Source organism: Staurois parvus, unplaced genomic scaffold (genome assembly GCF_062004578.1).
Source record: "Staurois parvus isolate SC_StPar_1 unplaced genomic scaffold, SC_StPar_1.0 ptg000264l, whole genome shotgun sequence".
NCBI lineage: Eukaryota > Metazoa > Chordata > Amphibia > Anura > Ranidae > Staurois > Staurois parvus.
In genome coordinates this window covers 7,687,726-7,708,625 of record NW_028318060.1, presented here as the reverse complement: position 1 = coordinate 7,708,625, position 20,900 = coordinate 7,687,726, and the positions used below count along the sequence as shown (strand labels likewise).

At 39.1% G+C, this 20,900-nt stretch overlaps 1 protein-coding gene across 24 annotated transcripts in view; it reads right to left on the bottom strand.

The window, feature by feature from the left end:
• RIMS1 (regulating synaptic membrane exocytosis 1) overlaps positions 1–20,900 on the bottom strand; it is a 438,679-nt gene that overhangs the window by 217,070 nt on the left and 200,709 nt on the right. For 22 of the 24 annotated variants that reach the window (XM_089681365.1, XM_089681367.1, XM_089681368.1 and 19 more), the window contains 5 exons: positions 17,505–17,617; positions 7,925–8,055; positions 7,553–7,724; positions 3,166–3,319; positions 2,970–3,041 (listed from right to left, as the gene is read on the bottom strand). In XM_089681365.1, coding sequence (XP_089537491.1) covers positions 2,970–3,041; positions 3,166–3,319; positions 7,553–7,724; positions 7,925–8,055; positions 17,505–17,617 — 642 coding nt within the window. The remainder of the gene's footprint in view (positions 1–2,969; positions 3,042–3,165; positions 3,320–7,552; positions 7,725–7,924; positions 8,056–17,504; positions 17,618–20,900) is intronic. The other 2 variants (XM_089681352.1, XM_089681354.1) reach the window with 1 other exon arrangement.

Genomic DNA, 20,900 nt, shown 5'->3' with positions numbered 1-20,900 from the left:
TTTCTCTTTAAAGAAGCCTATCCTACTTCTACCTAGTAAACTGTCATTTATTTCTTCCATCAGCTCATCCCCCCACAGCTATTACCTTTTGTATCACTCAACCCTTCCTCCTAGATTGTAAGCTCTAACGAGCAGGGCCCCCTGTTTCCTCTTGTACCAAATTGTATTGTAACTGTAATGTCTACCTTCATTTTGCAAAGCGCTGCGCAAACTGTTGGCGTTATTTAAATCCTGTATTATAATAATAATAATATAGCTTTTGCTATATTTCTAGCATTGTGACTATGAATGCTGCAGCTCTCATACACATAAGCCATGCGATCATTTATGTACCCCTCCTCTCTCTTCTCCGCTTGAAAAGTGCCTAGGAACAGGGAGCTCATTTTGTTTAGGGTATCTGAGCTGTTGCACTCTATCCCTATGCTTTTGTGACATTTTTGTAAAATAGATTGCATGGACATTTCAGCAATCAGGAATGTTCAATTGCTATTGAACCACCCCCTCCCATGGGCTGTCCCAAAGCCTGTCATCTCCCCCTGCTTGGTGGAAGCATGCTCCAGTCCAGTCCACACTCCCCGGGCCTATTGCCAGAGAGCTCCGCCAGTCAGAGCCAGGTTTTCTCCGCATGGCTGCCCGGATCTCATTCTTCTTGGTAGGTGCTGGACACAGAGGGTTACCTGGAGGCAGGGAATGTCAACCTACTGTACCACAACATCTTCGCTGGCCTACATACTGGCTTCCAACTCCTCTGCCACAATCTTTAACAGCACTGCACTGACAATGTCACCGATCCAGGACCAAGCATGTCAGAGGCGGCCAGCACCCTGTACAGGGAGGGGGGTGATCCGAGTACCTCAGAACAGCCCAACCCACTGATCAGTTGACCACTGGCACCACCAACCCCCCAACCATCCCACCCACCAATCAGCTGACCATGGCCACCACTGACCACCCCCCCTCCGAACCATCCTACCCACAGATCGACCGACCACGGCTGCCTCTGACCCCAGATCCCTCTATAATGGGTACCTGTTACTGCCTATTACTGTCATAGGGGATGTTAACATTCCTTGCGACAGCAATAAAGGTGATGAACAATTTTTTTTCTTTAACCATTTGAATACCGGGCAATTTTACACCTTCCTGCCCAGGCCATTTTTCACGTTTCAGCGCTTTCACACTTTGAATGACAATTGCACGGTCATACAACATTGTACCCAAACTAAAATTTTATCATTTTCTTCACACAACTAGAGCTTTCTTTTGGTGGTATTTAATCAACACTGGGGTTTTTATTTTTTGCTAAATTAACAAAAAAAGACCGAAAATTTTGAAAAAAAAACAAATTTTCATTGTTTCTGTTATAAAAGTTTGCAAATAAATAATTGTTCTTCATAAATTTAGGCCAAGATGTGTTCCACTACATGTCTTTGGTGAAAATAACCCAAATTAGGATGTATTATTTAGTTTGTAGGAAAGTTATAGAGTTCACAAACTATGGTATAGATCTGAAAATTGATCAATCCTGAAGTACTGACAGCCAATCTAATTTCTTGAGGTCCAAGAATGTCAGAACAGTACAGATATCCCCCAAATGACCCCTTTTTGCAAAGTAGACAGTCCGACATACTTCATAAGAGGCATGGCGCGTTTTTTGAAGTTGTATTTTTTTTGTCATAATTTTTCGGAAAATGAAAAAATTAAAAAATAAAGTTCACTATTTTTTTTTACATACTGTTACCAGTGCAGTACAGCATCATCATATAACTGGCATGGCGGTGATCAGGGACACTGACTGGTGACAGTATGAAAAAAAAAATTATAATTTTAATTTAAAAAAATATATAATTATTTTCATTATTTTTTTTTTACATACTGTCATCAGTGCAGTACAGTGTCATCATATAACTGGCATGGCAGTGATCAGAGACACTGACTGGTGACAGTATGAAAAAAATTTTTTTTTCTTTTTTTTATTATTTTTAATTTTTTATTACATTTGTTTTCTTTTTTTAAGATTTTTTTTCATATTTCACTATGTCCAAAGTATTTTTTAGTCCTTTGATATAGAGGCACAGAAAATAATAAAAAACCTGACAGAGCATTTAACCTTACTTACTCTACATAAAATTTAAAAGTTTTGGTTTTAGATAAGCTTAAAAATATTAAGGATTGGGAGATACAACTTCACCTACTACATTTTTCCAGTTCAAAGACTTTAGATACAGTGAAGCTGAAGAGTCAGCTTTACTTCCCTGGACCTTCCATCCTGCTAAAATAATTTAAACATGAACGCAGATGGTTAAGAAACTAACGAAGAGTCATACATGTAAAATATAGTGGATGCCCCGCCAATAGTTGATAATAGTTTTAGGTTATGCAGACAACTAAGGATCCCAAACTCCATAATGTAACAGCAAAAAGTATATCCCACATGTACTAAAACAATTAGGCTTTGAACGCAATTTCTATAAGCATAAGTGGTGGCATATCAGAATTTCTATTTTGTATCTGAATTTTTGCAAAATATAAATTGCCAGCCATGCATCATGCACTGTTAACACTACCGTGCAGCAGCAACGTTTCATGGGAACTACAGACTAGTTAATTCAACAAGCAGAACAAATAAACAAATAAGACAAATCTATGCATTTCGGAACATTAATTGATGTCATGGTGTTCACGCTCTAAAATCAATGTTGCATTTATTAGCTCAGAGCATTGTGAAGCAAAATCTTTAATAACCCCATATTTTATCATTTTAATGATAAATCAAAGCAGATTTGAGTACACAGTGTTGTTAATCATTTAATCCGTGTAACTGTAGAATAGGAATCTTAATCACATTCAGTATTTATTAGTAGTCTCCACAATACACTGAATCTCCAAAATGAACATCCTACAGAATTCTGAATAAGTGGAACAAAAGCAATAAAGCAAAGATGGGACCATGCCTTTTACCAACGCACCTGGAGGCACAACTCCAATACCATCATCAACATCAAAATCTGAGAAGTCACTATCAATGATTCGCTGAGATCCTGTACAACAGCAAACCAGTATAGGTGGTCATTTCAAGAAGCAGAAGAGGAATGATGCACATAGCAATTAGCAGACATCTTTCGCCTGCAATGAAATAGCCATTTTCCACTGTTGCACACTTACTTTGTAATTTTTTGCTAGAATTCTCCCCATGTACATGTCTCCTTGGCATAAAAGGTGATGGCTGAGGCAGAGGTAGTGAAGACTCATCATGTGTTTGCAGTTTATACCAGTGAGGTTCATCATCTAATAGTGCAGTCTCTAGTTCTATGAGAATCTGAGAGGAAAGTTACATTGTGAGAAAAGACAAGACTTACACATAAAGTAAAAAAAACTGAAAATGCCAGTATTATCCAGTAAAGTTAACAGTACACTAAAATCAAAAAGTCTGCTCATTTGTATTCTAGGTTTTATATAATACTATGAACATAGACTCTATAGGCTTCCTGTGCTGATTTTAGATAAAGCCTCTAATAACATAATTCTTAGCTGTACAATCTCCATCGTGGGGATGTGCAGATGTTTTCAAGCACAGGGAAAGTGAACTAGGGAACACACTGGCCAATTTTATTGCTCTTCTGAAGCAAAGAACAGAAACAACTTATGCAGAGATACAAGAGCAAAAGATTAATGCTATGGTGGAAATTACAGCTATACAGAGTGTACAGCCCTGGCCAAAAGTTTTCAGAATGACACAAGGATTGATTTACCTGCAAGGAAACACATGTAGTCATCATTGTTTTGCACAAAGAGGGATTCACAGGCAAGGATTTTACGGCTACTAAGATTGCGCCTAAATTAATCAGTTATTGGATCCTCAAGAACTTCAAGGAGAGAGGTTCAATTGTTGTAAAGAAGGCTTCAGGGCGCACAAGAAAGTCCAGCGAGTGCCAGGACTGTCTCTAAGTTGATTCATTTGTGGGATCTGGTCACCACCAGTGCAGAGCTTGCTCAGGAATGGCAGCAGGTAGGTGTGAGTGCATCTGCATGCACAGTAAGGTTAAGACTTTTGTAGGATGACCTGGTGTCAAGAAGGGTAGCAAAAGAAGCAACTTCTCTCCAGGAGAAACATAAGGGACAGATTGGTATTCAGCAATAGATACAGAGATTGGACTGCTGAGGACTGGGATAGTCATTTTCAAAAACCCTTGTCTGTAGAAGAAAAGGTGAGCGCTACCATCAGTCCTGTGTCATGCCAACAGTAAAGCATCCTGGGTCCATTCATGTGCTTCTAAGCCAAGGGACTGGGCTCACTCACAATTTGAACACAGTCATGAATAACGAATGGTACAAAAACATCCTCTGAGAGTAACTTCTCCCAACCATCCAAAAACAGTTTGGTGACTAATAATGCCTTTTCTAGCATGATGAAGCACCTTGCCATTAGGGAAAAATGATAACTAAGTGACTAGGAAACTTCCCAGACCTTAATCCCATTGAGAAGTTGTGGTCAATCCTCAAGAGCTGGGTGAACAAACCCCCCCCCCCCCACCACATAATCTGACAAACTCCAAGCATTGATTATGCAAGAATGGGCTGCCATTAGTCAGGATGTGGCCCATAACTTGATTGACAGCATGCAAGCGAGAATTGAAGAGGTCTTGAAAAAGAAGGGTCAAGACTGCAAATATTGACTCTACACAAACTTAATGTAACTGTCAATAAAACCCTTTTACATTTATGAAATGCTTGTAATTACACTTCAGTATACCACAGTAACATCTGACAAAAAGATTTAAAAACACAGAAGCAGCAGACTTTCTGAAAATTAGTATTTGTGTCTTCTCAAAACTTTTGGCTAGGGCAGTAATTTTCACTCTTTTGCAAAGCTACACTTTCGCTGTGGTTTCAATTGCCAGTCACTATGCCAGAACTTAAGGGACACACTAGTGATGTAAGCGCCAGCCGGTGGCACCATTACACGCAGCAGGGAGACACAGGCATCTGACAGGCTACCTGAAATGTCAGTTGCTCAAGATTTTTCTCCTTTGCCGATTACAAACACACGTTTAATTATATATTAATGGACCTTCATGGCCCTTTTATAATGTGCTGAATTAATCATGTGTGCAATTATGTGAGTTTATTCAACAAGCACCATTTTATTCTATTATCAATATTCTGATAGGCTTTAAGGAATAGGAGTACTAGGTTGACTCTTATTTTGTGCAAATGGGGATCCTGCCTGTCATTTACAGCCAGGATTAAAAGCCAGCAACTTCTGTTTTCAAAGGAGAGAATGTATTAACTGAGATTTTTATTTTTTAGGTTTGCGACCTGGTGTGGTTAAAGGAAAGTTTGCATATCCTGGCAGAAATTGTGAAATTTTGGCATTGATATTGAACATATGACTGTTCATGCCAAAAACTTTGTATCTTTTATTTAAGGATAGTGATCATATGAAGCCATTTATTATCACATAGTTGTTCAGCTCCTTTTTAAACCATAATAATAGAAATCACCCAAATGGCCCGGATCAAACATTTGCATACCCAGGAATGTTTTGCATTGGTGCAGACATACAAGGTAACACACACAGGTCACAATGACAATTAAAGGTTAATTTCCCACATCTGTGGCTTTTTAAATTGCAGTTAGTGTCTGTGTATATATAGTCAATGAGTTTGTTAGCTGTCACGTGGATGCATTGAGCAGGCTGGATACTGAGCCACAGGAAGCAGAAAAGAACTGTCAAAAGATCTAAGTAAGGTAATAGAACTTTTTAAAGATGGAAAATTATATAAAAAGATATCCAAAGCCTTGAATATGCCAGTCAGTACTGTCCAATCACATAAGAAGTGAAACATTTGGGCATTTCTTGATACTAAGCCAAGGTCAGATAGACCAAGAAAGATCACAGCCACAACTGACAGAAGAATTGTTACAAAGGAAAACCCACAGGCAACCTCAGGAGAAATACAGACTGCTCTGGAAAAAGATGGAGTGGTTGTTTAAAGGAGCACAATATGACAATAACAAAAATGAGCTGCATGGGTGGGTTGCCAAAAAGAAGCTTCTACTGTGCCAATGCCACAAAAAAGCAAGGTTACAATATGCCTGACAGCACCTTGAGATGCCTCACAGCACACTCTAATATGAAGTGACAAGACCAAAATAGCGTTATGTTAATAGAGGGATCAACAAGGTCTATAGTGAAAAGAATATCATTCCCACTGTGAAGCATGGTGGTAGCTCATTGATGTTTTGGGAGTGAGCTCTAAAGGCACAGGGAAATTTCTTGTGAAAATTGATGGCAAGATGCAGCATGTTATAAGAAAATACTGGCAGACAATTTACATTCTTCTGCATGAAAGCTGTGCATGGGACACCCTTAGACCTTCCAGCACGACAATGACCCTGAGCACAGGGCCAAGTTGACCCTCCAGTGGTTACAGCAAAAAAAAGGTGAAAGTTCTGGAGTGGCCATCACAGTCTCTTGAACTTGACATCATCGAGCCACTCTGGGGAGATTTCATGCAAGGTGACCAAAGATTTTGCATGACCTGGAGACATTTTGCCAAGACGAATGGGCAGCTATACCACCTGCAAGAATTCAGGGCCTCATGGACAACTATTACAAAACACTACACACTGTCAATGATGCTAAAGAGGGCAATACACAGTATTAAGAACTAAGGGTATGCAGATTTTGAACAGGGGTCATTTAATTTGTTTACTTGTTGCCATGTTTTGTTTTATGGTTGTGCCATTCTGTTATGACCAACAGTTGTATATGAATCCCATAAGAAATTAAAGAAAGGTGTTTTTCTTGCTCACTCATGTTTTCTTTAAAGATGGTACATTTTATTACTAATTCTCCAAGGGTATGGATATTTTGAGCACAACTGTACTTCTTCTAGATCACTGACTCAAACCTTAGTGAACCCAATTGGTGAATCCAGACAACTAGTATCTTAAGAAGGGGATTAGTAATGGCAACCTCCATGTTTCAGTCAGGAAAAGTTTGCTTTAACTTGTTCATGCCAGAATAAGAGTAAGCAGTGATCATTGACCACAATAGCTATGGTATGTATGAAGCCTGGAAAGGCACCTGTTAGGATAAAATCATCATTTAAATAGTAATTGAAATGGTTAATGGGAATTCAAATTAGACATTTGACTCTGTAAATTAAACACAACTCTAGAAGCAATATAAACATTTAACATACACAGCAATACAATACAATACATTGAAATAGGGGTTTCTCATGTACAGGCAGAAGAAAAAAAACTATTCAGAGATATACTAAAAACTAAAAGTGTTCTAATATTATTGCTCCCTTACCTTCTCACCAGAAAATGAGTATTGGCTTGATACATTTTATATATATATATATATTTTTTTTTTTTTTTTTTTTTCTTCATTTCCTTGTCTTTTCGTACTAAGTAAAGCTGAAAAATGATGTACCTTATTTTGTCTAATGGTTAGCATACCATTTTACATGTTACACTGCCTGAATATAACTTATAGCAAGTGGCATCAAGCATTTTTATTATTGCTTAGAAATACCTCGCCAAGAAATTCACTTTCTTCTTCTTGTACTCTAGGCTGATCCCACACGGTAATTTCTAACATTCTTTCTCTAAAATTTTTACGATGCACATGGGAGTAAACAAATGTTTGGTTCCATTTTGGTTCTGAGCTCCTCTTCACTGTTTTGGTCCTCCTCTTACTTTTATCGCTGTTAAAAGAGAAGTTAGAACAAAGTTATATACTGTCATCTAGTGGCAGCTGTTATGATTGCAGTCAAGCATTTTTTACATCATTTACTATAGTGTAAAGGCTTTACTTGTTGATCTTAAAGGAAACCATTCATAAGAGAAACACAAAGCAAACATTCCTGACATCTCATGCATTTAAAAAAAGATGTTAAATTCTTACCTTCTGTCCGGAAGGAAATACATTTTTACATAGGGATTCCTTGGGCGGCCATCTGGCCTGGGTGGAAGGTCTATTGCTTGTAACACAGTGACTATTAGATGATGTTCTACTTTATCATACAACAATTTTACCTAAAATACAATCATATTACTATCAGAAAGGCATACACTGTAATTAAAAAAATATAACAGTTAAACAGCAGTGCATACAGAATTTTCTGAAACAAACTGCAAGCTAAATAAAACCTTATTCAGTGTATTTTCACTGTGACGTATTCTTCTGCTGCTCTATATGTATGTGTTTGGTCAGCAGAAGTGGTTGTCTGAATGGGCTGAGAAGGCAATCAGGCTCAATTACAATTTCTCTTTAAGTGGTTTTAAACCCAGTGAAGTGACTGGCCTCAGGGGATACACTGAGATGAAACAAATCCTCCTACATAGGTTGTACCTATTTATCTGCAGCCATCTCTTCTCTACGTCTCTTGAAAGTCCAGAATTTATAATGCTTGTCTGAGCTTTTAGAAAACAGGAGGCAGAGAGCTAGGATTACACAATGCAGAGCTCAGTAGGGGTAGCTCTAAGAGCTGATTGGAGCGAAAGGACACACTCCATTCACACAGCACACAGAGCTGAAGCTGTCAATCACAGGCTGTGTGCTAGAGGTCCTTCCCCTGTCACCTTTTTTTCTCTTGGCATCAGAAAGACTTGTCCGAACTGATTCATGCAGATAGCAGAGGAAAGAAGCAGCTGCCAGAAATGACACTTAATGCTCTTAAATGAGACAAGCACACTACAGAGAGATATGCTCTCTTCATATTTCATATCTGAGGTTTACAACCACTTTAAAACGTACCTGTGCCCAGATCATAGATTTTTATAGTATTGATATATCTATAACAAGCAGTAAGAGCTTAAAATAAACTGTCATTGACCTCTGTAGCTGCAGCCACTGTGGAAAAATTAATGCTTACGTCTCATTCTCACCACCTTGCACTGAGGAAATGTGCTCTATCATGTGTTGCAGCATGCTGCACTACAACAGCTGATTCTTTTTGAAGGTGCTCTAACACAGGAAACATTTCTCCTGTGCTATTTTCTTTAAACCACAGCACACTGCAATACACATTCAGCATTGTGGTGAGCTGTAAAACAGGTGCATTCTGTATAGTATATCAAAATGAACATCAACATATCACACAATTCTTGGTGCGCTACTGTGTGCTGCAGTAAAGCACGTTTTACTGCGTCTCCAGAAAATGATGATGAGCCCGGGCCCTTAAAGTTCACAGCCAAACCACTGAAATGTCTTTGCTTCCTCTGATAGCAGGAACTTGGAAGCTTGCCAGCCTCCTAATGCAAACAAACAGCACGTTCTCCACTCTGTTAGAAACTAAAACTTAACTTCAAAGTCCCCACTGGTTTCTTTGAGGATGAATTACATGTAGCTACAGAGGTCAGTGGTGCCTTGTTTTAAAGTTCTTTTACTGCTTTTTAAGACTATAAATACTTTGATTTCCATATTCTGGGCACAAGTGTTTGTTAAAGTGGAATTCTGGGGGGAAAGTGGAACTCTAGCGGAAAAGTTTTTAGTTTCACTAACCTATTAAAATCTATTAAAGCCTATTACAGCGGAGCTCCAGGCTCCCCCCAAAAAATTAAAAGTCAGCATTACAAATGCTGTAGCTTCTGACTTTCAATATAAGGACGCTTACCTGTCCAGGGTTCCAGCGATGTCCTCACCCAAGCCGATTTTACAATCAGCTTGGGGTCCAGGTTCCGGCATCTTAAGTAAGGGAAACTGGCAGTGAAGGCTTACGACTTCACAGCCCATCTCTTACTGTGCATGTGTGAAGCGTGCTGCGCTTTGTGAGTGGTCCCGCAGTCTTCTGGGACCTGTGAAGGGCGGGGGGGGGGGGTGAACTTCTGTTTCAGATCACTGTGGCTATCTGACCCTGAAATGAGAGTGGGTACCTGTCAAAACCAGGTACCCATTCCCCCCCAAAAAAGTGCCAAATGTGGCAGTGTAGGGGGGAGAATGTAAACAGGCGGAAATTCCCTCTTTGGGTGAAGTTCCAGTTTAAGTTCATATTTCTATCTTTATAACTGTTGGGGAAGTTTCTCCTCATTTTGTACCCAGGGATACCTGATAAAGGCACAGGAAGAGAGAAGAAAGCAAACAGATGGGACACAGCAAGAAAAAGGACATGACAAAGGGCTTTACTGAACTGAAAAATCTTAACAACTAATATCCTTATGTGCAATTAACCTGCCTCTGTTTTAAATTGATTATTGATTATTTATAAGGAACAGCTTGCATCCATTCAGTAATAAAGTGACATCCTCCTCCATCCCCCTGCTACTGCCACCCTGAAGAGCCCCCTCTTCTATTTGTGTGCGCTTTGCTGTGTATGCCACCTTCTGCCTCCCCTTTGTGTACCCTCATCCTGCTGTGTCTCCCCCTCCAGCCCTTACTGGTAACAAGACCCACACCCTGGTTTCATTGCCTTCATGTTGGTTTCATCACTGGCTTTTGCATTCAGGATAGCAAGAGGGGAGGGAGGTAAACATGCCTATGGGGTTTACCAATCTACTTTACTTTGTGAATGTTTAGTGTTAGCAAGTGCTGGACCGCAGGAGAATAAGGGAAGGAGGACTATGTTCCTGATCTCTTTCTCTATCACAAAAGGAAACATCAAAAGAACATTTTACAAATAATATGCATATACTGTAGCCAAGGAGCATGTCAACCTTTGGTGACATTGCTTAAGGAAAAAAACATTTTTGATTTTTGGTTGTTAACCAAACCAAGTTTTTATGCCTTAGATTTAGTAAGGACTTTGTAATTTACATTATATTTGCTAGTGCTAATAATGATTTCCGTGTATTTGTATTGAAAATATTGTTTTGATAAACATCTACGCAGCTATCACAGGACCTGCAACATCAGTAGCACTCTCTTTTTCATTTAATAAACTTTTATTAAAGGCTAGGTTCACCTTAAAAAATACATACAAAAATAATTGCACATATTTTTGCAGGTAACAAAAAAGGGCATTTATTATTTTTTTTCTAAGCAGCCTGCAAAGCAATGGACACACGACAGTCAGATCGCAGATGAAATGTCAGGCTCTTGCAGACACTATCTACAGCCTTCTACCCTTACCTCTGTACAGACTTTCTGTTTAAAAGCTGTTGGAAGTGTAACTGAACTATAGGAGCACTCAGCAGCGCCCCTGCAGTTCATTGAAAACTACCAGTCTGCTATGGTGGAATATGTGACTTTCACTCACAGGCAAAAGCAGAGAATATAAAAAAGGAGGGTATGTCATAGAACCAAGACCAGAAGAGAGATGGTACAGGATACTGCTCTGCCAATGGTATACAGGACCACCAATCACCCCCAGCTAAACCTTAGTTTAACAAGGCAGCAAGAAAGGAGAAAAAAAGGGGGGGGGATTGAAAGAGGAGGGGTGAGGGAGGGAGTAGGAAAAGAAGAGTGAAGTGGAAGGAAATGGGGGAAGTAGAGCAAAAGTTCTCAACACCCAGGGGATTCACTTCTCCTTGCTCCCACAGAAACAGAGATTCAAAGAAGATGGCATGCAGGACTTTATCCACAACTCCTATATCTTCCAAAACAGCCAACTTTTTAGTTTGGGGATAGTCACTTTTTTAAAGAAATCATCACATGAGAACTCAGTGATTGACTTCAGTAAATGGAATGGTGGGAGTCCTCCAAGCATGCACTATGACCTGTTTTGCTGTTGGATGTATGTAACTAGCCAGATTGAGTGTTGATGCATTCCACAGACTGCCGATATAAGAGGGCTTTGTAGGGGTCCTTGCAAAAAGATATACCCAAAACCATATACAGTATCTGGTAAACTCTAATCCAGAATCTATTCAGAAAGTCCCACCATATACAGTATGTCTGAAAGATCTATGTGTCCAGCAACCACAAAAACATAAAGTAGAGCATGTTGGTATTGCATGTGAGATCCACAAAAAAACAAGGTACCAGTGCAGGAAGACCTTTTTCAATTCCACAGCCAGCACATTAGAGGAACTTTAGCCACAGTCAACAACATCCTAGTCCAATCTTCCTCTGGGGTTTGAGTTTCCAGCTCACTATCCCAGTTAAGCGCATAGGAGGGAAGGGCAGCTGCTGCCAATACCGATAGTAAAGAATAGACCAATGATATTAAGACTAGGACCCCCGGTTTGTTCAGAAAAGCACCCTCAAAAGCTGTCAAGGACATTGTCAGTGGCATGTTGAGTGCATGTTTTAAAAAAATGTTTGATTGAGAGCTCTAGCATCCAGCTTACATTTGTCTTTGAGAGTTTCAAAAGAAAGAATATCCGAATCTCGTAGAAAGTAGGTAACCAGGTATAACCAGCACCTAGGCCATTTATGAAATGTAAAAGGAAAGGCACGTCATGAAGGGAAGACTGACTTCCCTAGGATGAAAAGCAAGGGAGTATGGAGAGAGATCAGGGTATGCCTGACTTTCAAGTCATCCCAGATCTTTAAAACGTACCGGGTAACTGGACAAGTGCCCCTCTTTTTTTTGCAGGTTAACCAAAAGAAATAGTTTATTGAGATAGATTCACAGAGATAGGCCTTGCAAGAAACCTACAAGGGGACCCTCATATGGGCTTGCCAATCTGCAAGCTGTGTAAGTTGAGCAGCATGGTAGTAGCATTGCAAAAGAGGCAACCCAAGGCAGTCTGCATGATTATATCTGTATAAAATAGTTCTAACCCTCTTTTTAATCTATAGGTGTCAGGAATGGACTCAGCACTGGTGGTGGAACTCACCTGCCGTGTGGGCTGCAGTACCAGGGCTGACCAGCGGGTGCTCTCAGCAGCCAGAAGCTCACTCCTGCAGTCAGCCAACACCTGGGTCTGATTGCAGGAGGTGTATTTAAGGAATGACCAGGCCTGTGATCAGGGCCTTGGTGTATGTTTCCCTTGAGCCCCTGTACCTTGTATCCTGTGTTCCTGTTCCACTGCCTATCTGATTTGTTGCCGACTCTGCATTGTTCCTAACCCTGCTGACCGTCTCCTGTTTAACCCCTGGCTTGCCTGACCATCCGTCTGCCTGATCCTCTGTACCATACTGCCCGTGAGTTACTGAACCCGGCTTGTGACCCTGACCATTCTCTGCTTGATCCTCTGTACCGCGCTGCTCGTGAGTTACTGAACCCGGCTTGTGACCCTGACCATCCTTCTGCCTGATCCTCTGTAGCGTGCTGCCCGTGAGTTACTGAACCCGGCTTGTGACCCTGACCATTCTCTGCTTGATCCTCTGTACCGCGCTGCTCGTGAGTTCCTGAACCCGGCTTGTGACCCTGACTATTCTCTGCCTGCTCCTTCGGTACCTTACTGCCCGCACGTTGCTGACCTGGCCTGCCTGACTACACCTGACGCTACCCAGACGATCCATCCATCCCGCACGGATCCAGCCACTACTGTCCAAACCTGCCAGCCCCTTCCCATCAGACTTTCCCCCGGTACATACCCTCGGCGGACCCCTCTACCACTGTTGGGTGCACTCAGGGGCCGCGACCTGGTCTCAGTCCTGCGCCAAGTCCATCCCCACCATCAGGGGCTCTGGTGAAAAGGCAGACTGGGGTTTAGACTCCGCGCCCTGGGGAATCCTGGTCTGTGGGTCACTAGAGATCCCGCCGGGCGGTGCCTGACGGTACCTTATGGCCCGCCTGACCATTCCACCTCTCCAGCCCTGACTACGCCTGTGTTCCTGAAGCCGACTACTTCCCTGTGTCAGTCCACACATTTCTGGTCATACCCGGATCCCTAACAATAGGTCCTGCATTTTCAGAAAGTACATGCTTTGAGTTTTACAAACTCAGAGCTTACTAAGCTGTAGGTGACCAGCAATAGATAAATAAGGCCATTATGTTTGTTTTTTTTTCTTACAAAGGTTACAATTATAAGATCAGAGAAAAAAAAATAATTTATAATAATATGGAATTTCTCCACAGTGTCTGCAGCTACAGAGATCACTGTGGGCTTGTATTAAAGTTCGCTTACGGCTTGTTAGGAATATATCAATACATTAATGTAAATAGTCTGGGCACAGGTGCACTTTAAGAGAAATGGTTACTAGGTGCATGTGTGTGCAAAAACTCTGAACTTTATATACAAACTTACTAACCGCTGTCTGACAGAACCCCCAGTCATTTTTACATTTCTCTTGTGCTGATTAAAACAGTATAAAAACATTTAATAAAGCTACTGTATATTGCAGAAAAGGAAATAACCGAAAGAATGTTAATTTCTAAAGGGCTTTTTCATCCCAAGAGGAAAGTAAATACCCATGTAGTGATAACTTTAAAGGCTTTTGATTTATTTTTTTAATGCTAAAGAATACAAACTCTTCTAACCTTTATAGAAAACATTTTCAAAGTTTGAGAAGGTTTTAAGACCCATTAAGAAAAATGCTATTAGCTTTGTGAATGACACATATTGCACACACACTATGAAATACACTTTACCCTGAAGGCGACTGCCTCTAATGCACAATTTTGTTAGAAAAACTAATGAAAAGCATTTTGAAAAGAAAATAAATTATGTAGGGGTAAAAAAGGGAGAATTGTTTCTATCATGATTTTAATATGAGTATAGTTCTTGAGATGTATAACAGCACATGTTCATGTTTGCAATGGAAAAAACATACTTGGCACTCATACTATAAAATCCAAGTCACAAAGTGACAACAGTTATGTGTCTATTTAAAAAAATGCTTATCTCAAGATTCATAGACATATGAAGCAAGATTAATACAATTTTAAATTGGATTCAACTAAATAATGTGTGAATCCTGGGTGAAAATATGTGTAAATCTTGGGTGAAAAAAGAATATTAATAGTGTTATTATTATTATTATTATTATTATTAATAATAATAATAATAATAATTATAACAGTAATAATAATTGATTTTCCATGTTGTCTGATTGCCATACCTCCACTGTTTATATTAAAGTGATATTCAACCTCAAAATAAAAATGTATTAGATTGCAGCTTACCAATTCTTAGATGTGGTAGCTGCATTCATTCTTTTAAGGGCTATTTTCCCTTTATTTTCACCAGGTAAGCCAGCCAGCCAGTGTGTTATTTTTCACCTTACCTTAGCAGAGCAAGCTGTCCAAACAAAGTAGGTTAGATTGTTTAGACAAGCCATTTAAAACTGACAGGGGTTCTTAAAATGGTCAGCTTTCATTCATTTATGTAAATGCTCTATCACAACAAGAAAAAAAATGTTTGTTGCAACTGCTTATAAAGTGTTAGTTGAAGTTAAAATGCAACTAAAGGCAAACTTTTTTTTTTCATATTCGATAGTGTAAGTGAGGGTAATAACCCCTGGCAGTTTTTCTTTTGCCATGCGCGTCTCATAAGAGAGACTTCTTTTCACTTCCTGTTCCAAATCCCTTCAAAGTGAGGGAATCCTGAGGTGTCACCAGAACTAGTGTCCCCATTTTAAGATACACGCTCTATTACTTTTCTAATGTTAACCCAAAAATTCAGATTTTCTTTTACTGTTTTTAACAGAACAAACTAAGACGGTAAATCTCCCTAACGGTGGCACAAACCATAATATAAACTAGCAGCTTCAATATTTTAGTCCATCTAAATCTGCTAGTCTAACACTCCCTCATAATGTCAGGTTGTTTTCAATCTCTTTCTTATCTTTCCAACATCTTTCCAGATCTGAGGCTAACTACAGCTATGGTACTGCAAATTACAGCAATGTAAATTACTGAGCAAATGTCATACTTTGTATGAAAATTGCTTTTCAGGTGCCACCAGCATTTATAAACTGTTGATTAACTGCAATTGAGAGATTAAGAGGATGAAGTGGAGAATCAAAATTAGCCTACAAAGTGTCAGATATGGTGAACTGCTCAATCCCCATCAACTAACAAGTCGATTCTTGATCTCTAAAAATAAGCTATGGTCATCATTTAGACATAATTTATTAACTGACTTCAATAAACTAAAATCTGATTGGTTCCTATGGCTTGCTTGACTTTCAAGAACTCTTGGAACTGCCTTACTTAAAAAAATATATGTTTATGAATATGTCCAACTTGTGTGTTTAAAGTCAAACTAAACCCTACTATTGTTTTCAGCCAAGGAAGCTTAGCCTCCATCTAATCTTCAATTGCCATGGCGCTGCACATATGATCAGTTATGACACCAGCCATTTGATACTTAGGGCTCGTTTACACCATGGTGCAGTGAAGTCAGTTTTTCCGAATACATTCAAAGGCGAACAAAAATCAATTGTTCTCTATATGCCATGTTCACACCACAACACTAGTATCACATGCATATTTTTTCTGCGCAGAAATCTGCAACTTGTATAAAACTCATTGAAGCGTGCATGGAAACCAATGTTAATTGATGTTTCTGTAAGTGAAATCTCTGCATCAGTTTCCATCAGATTTTCTGCACATATGGTGTGAACGAGGCCTAACAGTTTGGTTGAGAGCAAATGTTACAGTTAGCATTCCCAACAAGTGCTGGGAATGCAACTGTTTTTCTAAACTGTTAAATTGATGAGTTTAGTTCTGCTTTCATACAAAAAAGCACTGAAACCCAAAGGATACAATCATCTACCTGAGTCAGATAAGGAAATATACATTTCTGAATGCATGCTGTAGACTGCTGCATTTTTTTGCACAATATTCACATTGCATGTAGCAAACAGTTATATTTTCTATTTTAAATACTTTTAGAATAATTTAAAGTGTTGGCTAGCCAGAGCCAAATCAAGCGTTGTTCCTTTAAAGTCAAATATATTATGAATTGTATTTTCCAGTCTTATACTAATACAAAATTAGGTACCCCAAAAAAAATATTTCTATCAAAGTAGCAGAAGAGTTAAAGGAGAAAAAGAGGAAAGTCAGGGCAGGGAGAGTGTCCCCGTACATAGCATATATAAAATGTATGGAGATCTGTAAAAGTTCTTTGCTGAATCCTCCTACAGGATAAAATGTAGGCATCCAACAACTCCAGAGGACAGGGCTTAAGAGTTCCACCAAAGAGGGCTGCAGTTTATACAAGCCTGTGAGGCTTAGGTGTAGAAATGGTAATGTAAAATTTGGGGAATTGGGTATCAAAGATCCCAAAGTACATTAGAGTACATATTCATTAAAAAATATTCTCTAACCCCCTGCAAAGTAGCACTCAAGCTGGGCCAGTAAGGTCTAGGATGGATGATTGATTCAAAAGATGGGCAAAACACAATTACAAATCCTTAGGTGTGTAAAACAGTTCCCATATACAGTATGGAGGGGATTTACTAAAACTGATTCTCACAAAATCTAGTGCAGCTGTGCATAGTAACCAATTAGCTTCTAAATTCGGTAAGCTTTGACAATAAAACCTAGAAGCTGATTGGTTACTATGCACAGCTGCACCAGGTTCTGCGAGCACCAGTTTTCATAAATCAACCCCTATGGGCCTTTATCTGTTTGCCTGGAGTTCTGTTTTAAGTAGCCTTTTTAATGAAACATGTCACAAAAACGTTGCCAGAAATACAGACATATACTTACAGACAGCTGCCCTGGCAAGACCTGAGGTGCATCTTTAAGTGCTCCGGGGCTGGTTGGAGATATAACAGATATTGAAGGCCTGTCCATCTTCTGAGATTCAAAAGAACTTGAACCTTATACATATGGAAACACAGATTACAATAAATGATCTGCATTAGCAAAACAATTATAATTTAGTGTGAAACTGTATTCCCTTAACCACTTGAGTCCCAGCACCTTTAACCTATATAAGCCCCCTTTAGTTCCAGGGCTTTTTTCAGGTACTTCTTTGTTTTTCAGTCAACATAGACAGTCTTGTTTTTGTTTTTTTTTGGAGGGAACAGATAATGCTTTCTTATGAAACCATACTTTAAAATAATATACTTTTAGTTTTTTGTTTGTTTTTTATTTTTAAGAAATGATAAAAATGTGTTGAGCATTAGGAATAAAGGTGATTTTCCGTTGATTTTAACTAGGGAAAAAAAAGACAAAAGCACAGTGTGAACTAAATTTTGTAATTTGTCTGGAATCAAATAATACTAAATTTGGCTGTTTTTTCCATGTTATGGGAAAAATATAAGGTGTAAAAACATTGGATTTTATTTGCAAAGTTTTTTCTCAAACTATGACATGGCAACAAAGACCCTATCTTTGAAAATATATTGAAGGACCCAAATTGAATCATCCTGAACAAAAGATTGTCCCAATCGTATTGTGAGTGTTTTGAACAATTGTAATTAACGGTTTAATATTAGGGCTACTTGAAATTAAAGCAAATAAGTAAATTAAAAATCATTGTTTCTTATGTATATAAGTAGATAATTATGCTAAAAAATATTTTATACTACTGCTTTTACACGTGAGGACACCACATAAATATGTCCTAATCTCTTGGTTGAATTGCTGGCCGGGACCCGGTGATTGACATCTTCAGGAGTCATCCACAGCGCAGGTAAGGTGCCGCACGTGCCCCCTACCCAGAAATGCAAAATCATTTATTTACATGATTTTGCACAGAGCGGCCACCCTGTAGCAGGAAAACCGCTGTAGGGTGGGCACTATACCGACTACAGCACCACTCTCCTCTGTTCCTAGTCTCACAGGAGACTCTGGGAACAGCAGGAGCTATAGGTCCATTCTGCTGTCAGTCAAAGTCCTGTGAGTGAGCTTGCTAAGGGGTCACTGAAAGGAAAAAGGAAGAGCTGGCAGGGAACCACCAAAGAGAAGAGAAGAGATCTCTCTGTGTAATATGATTGCACAGAGTAGGTAAGTATAACCTTTTTGTTATTAAAAGAATTAAGCCTTTATTATGTATTTAAAGTGGTTCTACAGTCAAAAAGGTTTTTACCTTAATGCATACTCTGCATAAAGGCATAAACTCCCCCCTCCATTTGTTCTGCCTCCTGTCCCTAAACAATTACCCGAATTTACCACCACTCCAAAAGTGTCCCGTCTGCAGTACTGCGCCTTTGACTCTCAAGCCTTACAGGAGATGCTGAGAGTTAAACTCCAGTGAGAAGGGAGTAGTGGCTTACTGGTGCTGTATGTGTCTATAGATGCATACAGTCTGGCTCAGCAGCAAGCCCGTGTGGTATGTTATAGTAACTCCCAAATAATAATAACTCCCCAGTCATTTTTATATATGTAATAATAACTCCCCTATTTTTTAAGAAGCTAAATGACATAAAAGTTGAAAGTAAGAGCTTAAATTAATATGCCTTATCTGTTAATATATACGTAAGAGTGTTAACAGGTTTTAATTATTGAAAGTTAACATTAATTATTTGGAGGATCAATTCTTTAAAGCGCCAAATTCTTTTAAAACGCACAATTCAAAGTTATAAATGCACTCATTTGTTTAATAATAAACATTTAATTTAAATATTTTATATATTTTAGATAGCTTACACCTTTTTTTGTTTGGGAGTTATTATTACATATATAAAAATGACTGGGGAGTTATTATTTGGGCGTTAATATAACATACTGCACCTGCATGGGTGCCCTCATAGCACATGGCTTGCTAAGGGGGAACTCGAAAGAAAAAAAGGAGCGGACAGCATCAATGGGTGAATGCCAAAAAGAGTTAAAGGACCGCTCAGTGCAATACTGTTGCACAAAGCAGGTACATTTAACATATTTTTTATTTTGAATTAAAAAACAAATAGCCTTCAATAGCACTTTAACTTTAAACTGATGACCTGTAGGGGCTTTTACAATGTCACCTATGGAAAATTTAGGGTACTGTAGTTTGTTGTTGTGTTGCAATTTTAAGGCTTAACACGTTGGGTATTATATTCTGTGCACCAAACTTAACATTATTGCATTTTTCAAGTAAAGGTATAAAATCAACTGACAACAAGATTTCAAAATCATTTCCACAGAAAAATATCGAAAAAAGAGCGCACTGGCCTAGCGCATTATCCCAGATAACAAGTTATTGAATATTAATTAAAATGTACTCACAAACAAAAAGGTGACACATCGCATAACATATGACAGTCACTTGAAACATGCTCCATATGGCACTAAGGGTCCCAACATGAAAGGGCCAAAGAAAGGCTAACACCTTCCGAGGGAAACCCTGTTCCTCAGAGCCAAATGAACCAAAGCCCTCTCTCACACTAAATACCCTAGAGTCATGAGAAGCTGACCCGTAGCCCCCCCTCCTATAGTGGGCGGGGTCAGTGGTGCATATATTAAACGACATTAGTTGAGAGTGATGAATGAATAGATAAATGAATAGACCAGCATAGCAATACTGCACATATTGACCATGTTAGTGTTTTTATGCATACACCAACATGGCCAATATGCATGTATACATAGCAATTGTAAGGAGTATAAAAAATTTAACAATGCTATAAAAAATAAACAAAGAGGTTGGTGATAGTGGATGTGAGAATAAAATATAAAATTAAATGCTATAAAATAAAATGAATACCTCTGTAAAATAGAAAGAAGTAAAGGCGATCGTATAATACCCCTTGTTGAGAAAAAAAAGGGGGAACTGTGCAAGAGCATAAATGCAGCACAGCATGGATGTAGATATATCAACAGTATGTTAACTGTTCCGGTGTCTATTGAGCGTGGGCCTGTAGCTTTCAGGACAAATGCAAGGGATGGTGGGCCAAAGAAAATTGGACTTGGGTTGCCGGTGTACCCCCAAGGTCTGGGCAAGATGTCATGGAAAGCATGCCATCTGAAAACCAGGAAGTCCGAATCGGAAGTGTGTTCCAAGAAGCACTTCCAGTATCATATGACGTCACGTCCGGTCCCATAGTTTATGCTGAAGGGGATTGAGATGCAGACCTAATGGAAGGGCAGGAACAGCATGCCCTGGCTCCCCTAGAGGGGAAATGAAATAAATGTAGCTAAAGCTAATCTACCGGCATGTATTGAAATTAATAGAACCAT